Source organism: Triticum aestivum, chromosome 1B (genome assembly GCF_018294505.1).
Source record: "Triticum aestivum cultivar Chinese Spring chromosome 1B, IWGSC CS RefSeq v2.1, whole genome shotgun sequence".
Classification (NCBI taxonomy): Eukaryota; Viridiplantae; Streptophyta; class Magnoliopsida; order Poales; family Poaceae; genus Triticum; species Triticum aestivum.
Window position 1 is genome coordinate 629,611,064 of NC_057795.1, and position 5,786 is coordinate 629,616,849.

Below are 5,786 nucleotides of genomic sequence, written 5' to 3' on the forward strand. Positions count from 1 at the left end.
CTGAAGCTGAGTACAAAGCGGTTGCTGATGCGACTGCTGAGATCATATGGGTTCAGTCCTTGTTGAGAGAATTGAGAGTCTGTCCTACTCATTCTCCGGTGCTTTGGTGTGACAACATCGGTGCTACATATCTTTCGTCTAATCCGGTGTTTCATGCTCGGACAAAACACATTGAGGTAGACTATCATTTTGTCCGAGAACGCGTTGCGCAGAAGCTCCTCAGTATCAAGTTCATCTCATCAAAAGATCAACTTGCTGACATCTTCACGAAGCCTCTTCCACAACCACAATTTGTAGGTTGTAGATGCAATCTTAACTTGCTTTATACTTAGTTAAGATTAAGGGAAGGTGTTAGACTGTATATATACGTAGACTCTTGTATACGTCTGTAATTGTATTGTACCCTTTGATACCCCTATATAATGAGATAGGCACACCGCGTTTAGGGTGTCGAGCAGTTTCCCAAACTATATGTTTCACAGTGATAGCATCTCCACTCATTTCTCGGATATTTTCATAGTCAGAGCCCAGAGGCCAGTCAATAGGTTCTCCCGATAAGATCGAGTAGTACGTAGTATTTTTATAGGTTTTTCTTAACTAGTCCTGTCTATTGAATGACTAGCAGCTAAGATAAGAGTCCGGTAGTTGGCAACCGGCAGTTGGCACTTGCCACTTTGTCACACGGACCAGAATGAATAACCAAGAACTTGGGTACTGGACCATGGTGGACATCCAGACAAATGCAAGAAAAGAGAGGCTTCACTCTTAGTAGCTTCCTCACTCACCAGGCAGAATATCACCACACATACAGGCGCAGTCAACCGACATATGGTCGGAGATGCTCCAGCACGACTGCGGTTATAAGGCTGGCAATGCCATTGCCAATGATATACAGTACATAGCAGGCACCAAAGGTACAAGTGACCTGAGATCATAACCAAGCAAGCACAATCGAGCAGCCATGAATCTACCTATGATCATAACTTCATAAGGGTCTCGAGACCTTTGCTTCCGCGTGGAACATATATGTACATATCTATCTTCGTACCGGTATATATACGCATATTTATCGCAGTGTTTCGTTTCCCATGGACAAATCTGTACTCACCAGCGGTAGAGGGTAGTAAGTAGGATATACCATTGCCGTAGGCCGTAGCTACAACAGGGTGACGTTTTTCCTTTTTCACAGAAGAACTGGACGATGTACCGATCGAGCTGAGCCTGCCTACTCCTCCCTGGGGATCCACCGGCTCCACCAGATGCTCTTGCGCTGGCTCGTAAGCTCGTCCATGCTCTCGCTGATCGTCCTCACGATCTTCCTCTGCACCCGCAGCATCGACGCCAGCATGTTCTGCTGCGCGCTGTCCTTCTTCGGCTTGATCTCCTGCACAAGAAAAGAACAGTGGCGCAAGCGGTCAGTGTTCTCCTACCAAAACATCATGAGAATACCCACTACTGTACACCAGGCCAGCATTCTGCAAACCAACTGAAATGATTGACAGCAAACTTATCAAACAACTCTAGTTTTTTATCTCCATTTTATCAACTTTCTTTTCTGATCTCCAGGTCCAGTAGTATGATCCTGCCATGCCAGCATGCATACATACCCTGAGCTCTTGGAGCTGTGCTTCCGTGAAGCCTCCCCCCTCCTCCGTTCCCGATTTGGCCATCAGGCCAATGATCCATCGTGCCGCCTCGCTGTAGTCCTTCTGGGTCGCGCGGAACAGCTGCAGCCTCAGGTTCTGCATGACTGAGAGGCCGAGGAGCCCTTCGCTGTTGAAGTAGGGATGCGCCAGTGCGGCCTTGGCGCTGGTCCTTTGCCGCGCTTTGTACCGTACCATGGATGTCAGGAGCTCCCATCCGATACCACCATCTAAGTCCAGGATGTCAAAGCCCCTGCGGAGGTCTGGGGTGGCTCGTGGTTCCACCAAGTTCCTCCAGGCTTCCAGGTCGTAGTTGCATCTCTTCAGTTGGCGGTTGAATTGTATCAGGCTGCTGTCCGTTCTCAACGCTGGAAATGCCTGCAAAAGAATGGTTTGTTTAGGGTAATTATAAACTACAAGAATTCTAATTCTGACTATTGAAAATTAAGATGGAGTCATGCTATGTTTTGAAAACAAAAGTTAGTGACTATCTTGCCAATGAGCTTTACTTTTGTGTTAATACAACGCCAGAGAAAGTAGTCACTACACGGTACAAGCTTGCACGAAGAAATAGGAACGTGTTTCGACTAGACAGAACATAGTGCAAGAGTCTATTGGTAGCAACAGCGTAGAAGGGATTGAATTATGCCGTTCAATCCAACGGATAAGAAGCTTCATGTAAGGACAGTTAGAGAACTTCTTCTGGAAATGCCTGCAAAAGAATGATTTGTTTGAAAAACTTATAAGAATTTTAATTCTGACTATTGAAATAAGATGCAGTGCTGCCCTTCTTCTGGATGAGCACTTGGATCATTCTTGTAGAGATGCAGAAACTGTGGAGATGCAGCTAACAGTACAACATGTTTCACATGTATACTAAGACACTCGAAAGTAAGATAACAATACTGTTTCTCAAGTTATGAATACCTAGCAAACACATAAATACAGTTACTGTGATGACATACCATCTGCAGGTATATGAGGCCCAAGCTGTATATGTCAAATCTGTCAGGAAGGTTCAGCTGTCAAGAAAATTTGTTGCATCAGCTCAAGCAATTATCTTGATGGGAACTGAAACTGAGTGAGAGAAAAAACAGTTCTGTCACAAATTCGAACTTTTAAAGGATACCTGCCACAGGACTGGAGATAGAGCAGTTGCAACTGGAGCAGAGGGAGCAGATGGTGTTTGTGTGCTCATGATATATTGCTCCGGAGCAGCATACCTGCAAATCATGGGTAAAGATTCAAGCAAATCCCTAGTGAACAGTTCTATGGGAATCCTTTTTTCAGCAATACAGTTCCTAATAATGAAGGTAGCTTAATTACCTTGGATCCAAAAGGAACTCCTTAGGAATATAGTTGATGCCCACTCGTAAATCAGCTGCTGCTCCAAGATCAATAATTTTGAAGGTACGGGATTCTTCCGGTGGAGAAAAGGTGAAAAGGTCAGTAGAGAAGATTTTAGTACGAAATTGCAAGCAAATATGTTGGTCATTACCTTCTGAAAATATCACATTTTGGGGTTTTATGTCCCTGTGAACAATCCCTGTCGAATGAAGTCCATCTAGAGCAAACAAGAGTTGTCCCATCACCGTTTGGACAATCTTATTCTCTCTCGCTATTCCCTTGGGCAAATCTTGAACATTTCCGAGAATCTTAGTCTCAACCTGATCAGCCGCAAACATATATTAACTGTCAAAAAATGCACCAAGGCACACAGTGTTTGTTTGTTACGGAACTGTCGAGTTAACAATTCATTACATGAATATCTTTCCCCTTACAAATATATGAGAGAAGAAATGGCTGTCACGCATCCAGAAGATCGCGTTCACGAAAGGAACCTATCCGACTGTTCTCACTGACAGCAGTAGTCAGTTCCGACATTACATCTAGCAAAATATTTCATCATAAACTAGAGGCCTAGAGCTAATCACCCCTATAAGCTCAAAAGCTCCACTTTAGGTCAGTAAGGTAGCACAATTGCGGACAAATATAACTGCTCATTTACCACCTATGTGAGGGGTGACCAAAACTGGTTAGTTAATTGCAAGGTTCTAGTGCAGCCCAGCAAGTTAGCCGAGCTGATAAATACCATAACTGTTGTCTCACTCTGCAGTTTATTCCAACACCTGAATAGGATGCTACAGCTAAGAATTGGTTAACTGAACCCAATGCGAGCAAGCAACTTGACTGATTAAAAATATATATATATGCTTCAAGTCTGATGCACTTACATTGTAAGGGAACTCCTTGCTTTGCATGAGAGCAGAAAGCGTGTCCTCGCCTTCATAGCGCCAAATAAGCCAGTATTCCTCACCCTTACCTTTGGTTTTGCTCTAGGAAATAATACACATTGTGAGTTTAGGAACCAACCAAATACTAGCAGATGAAAAACAAGCTTTAGCACCTAATCGGGAGTATATATACCTCACGAAAGCCGTAAAGAAAATCCGCGCAGCTGCTAGCGCATGCCCTCCTTACACGCTCATTCATCCAGATCTCTACCGCGCCATACTCTGTCGCCTTCTTCACGACCACATCACCTTGCTTGAAGATAGCCAAAACAAGTGGTGCGCATTAGTATCATAGTATGCCCGGTTGGTTTACAGTCCACTTATAACTGACATATACACTGTATAAGTTTTTGTACTCTTTACTGCTCTGCGGAAGCTTGTTTTGCAAATTTTTGACAGAGCTATAGACATTTTAGCTATCCATCTGAAACCTTTGAGCTCTGCCTCAGCAGCAACTACGCAACGGATTACCAAATCGGGGAATCAGTACTGAATGAGCTTGTCGACATGTGCACACAGACACATTTCCACTTCATTCATGAGCAGCTTCAGCTCGCCCAAATTCTACCAAAATTGAAGCGAAACATGCACATGAAGTCAACCCAAACACTGGTGTTCACCTTCTCCGCGGCTTTGGGGTCGGCCAGGGACGCCTTGTACACGACCCCGAACGCGCCCTCCCCGAGCTTCTTCCCGGGCACGAAGTCGTCCTGCCCAACCCAACCACACAACCAACACCATCAGCACGAGCTCGAAGGGGCACAGGGGCCGAATCTCGTGGGGATTAATTATGTATCTGATTCAGGCGGGCGGGCAGCACCTTGCGGAAGGTGGGGCGGAAGAGGCGCTCGGCGAAGGCGAGGACGAACATGTCGAAGAAGCCCGGGGCGACGCCGGGGGTGGCCCAGAGGTAGGAGGCGGCGGCGAGCGCGAGCGCGACCCCGGGGGCGGTGATGGTGAGGCCGTCGTTGTGGGGCAGCGTGCTGCGGTAGATGACGTCGCCGCAGGCCATGACGGTGCAGGGCAGGCCCACCCCCACCGCCTCCACCAGCTGCCGCCCCACCTCGGCCCCGAGCTCCGCCGACGCCACCACCGGCCGGAACGACGACGCCGCGGCGGGGGCCGCCCGGCGGCGCCGGCGGAGGCGGGTGTCGTGGCCGGGGAGGAAGGAGGTGGAGAGGCCGAGGCTACTGGTGGCCATTGCTGTTTTTTTTCTTGTATTTTTTTCTTTTTCCGTGGTTCGAAAATGCGGTCACGCTACTTATTCGTGCGCCATTTTATTTTTTGAATTATCGTCACGATAAAAAATCGAACGTGTGGGAGCGGATGTGTAGGCCACGTGGCTCAGGGCCCACCTGTCATTCGCCGACGACGCGCTCATCCCAGTGCCTGGAGGGCGGGCTCCCACCGCGCGCGAATTCGTTTCTTGAGGAAATATGAGCTAAATTTCTCAAGCACGAAGCCACATGCCATCGGCCCCACATGTCTGTGACTGTATAATTGGGCTGGTGACTTCAACATGCATTTTTTTCCTGTTTACATTATGCGTAAATTAATCATAAGTGTAGTGAGCAGTTGCCCTGTCCAGAAATCTGGGGTTAACTGAGGCTGAGATTTCATTATATGGTGAAATGCAGAGAGAAATGGAGGTGATAGATAATTGTGGCCGTGGAGAGACGGAGAAGGGGAGAAGCATCGGCATCGGCTGAGCCAGTGAGACAGTGAGTGGCTAGGATTAGCCGTCGCGTGTTGATAAACTTGGCACAAGCCAGGCCGGTGCGATTGACACGGCGGACTCGAGTTCGCGCCCGTGACAAAAATATCTGGGATGTAAATTTTACACGCCACT

General features: G+C 47.3%; 1 protein-coding gene across 1 annotated transcript; it reads right to left on the bottom strand.

The window, feature by feature from the left end:
* Positions 1 to 853: 853 nt before the first annotated feature.
* Positions 854 to 5,181, bottom strand: LOC123143472 (serine/threonine-protein kinase STN7, chloroplastic). The gene is made up of 10 exons (XM_044562404.1): positions 4,758 to 5,181; positions 4,558 to 4,647; positions 4,071 to 4,190; positions 3,878 to 3,979; positions 3,142 to 3,310; positions 2,970 to 3,063; positions 2,773 to 2,866; positions 2,609 to 2,665; positions 1,608 to 2,021; positions 854 to 1,384 (listed from the first exon to the last, which is right to left on the bottom strand). The coding sequence occupies exons 1-10, from the start codon at positions 5,136 to 5,138 to the stop codon at positions 1,226 to 1,228; spliced, it is 1,680 nt and encodes a 559-aa protein (XP_044418339.1). The 5' UTR covers positions 5,139 to 5,181; the 3' UTR covers positions 854 to 1,225.
* Positions 5,182 to 5,786: the final 605 nt, after the last annotated feature.

Bases quoted from the DNA above. Each gene is read 5' to 3' on its own strand.
- LOC123143472 (XM_044562404.1), bottom strand. From the start codon at position 5,138: ATGGCCACCAGTAGCCTCGGCCTCTCCACCTCCTTCCTCCCCGGCCAC. The intron at 4,191-4,557 runs GTGAACACCAGT...GCTATCTTCAAG, and splicing joins ACCCCAAAGCCGCGGAGAAG to CAAGGTGATGTGGTCGTGAA. The intron at 2,022-2,608 runs GTATGTCATCAC...ATTCTTTTGCAG, and splicing joins GCCTCATATACCTGCAGATG to GCATTTCCAGCGTTGAGAAC.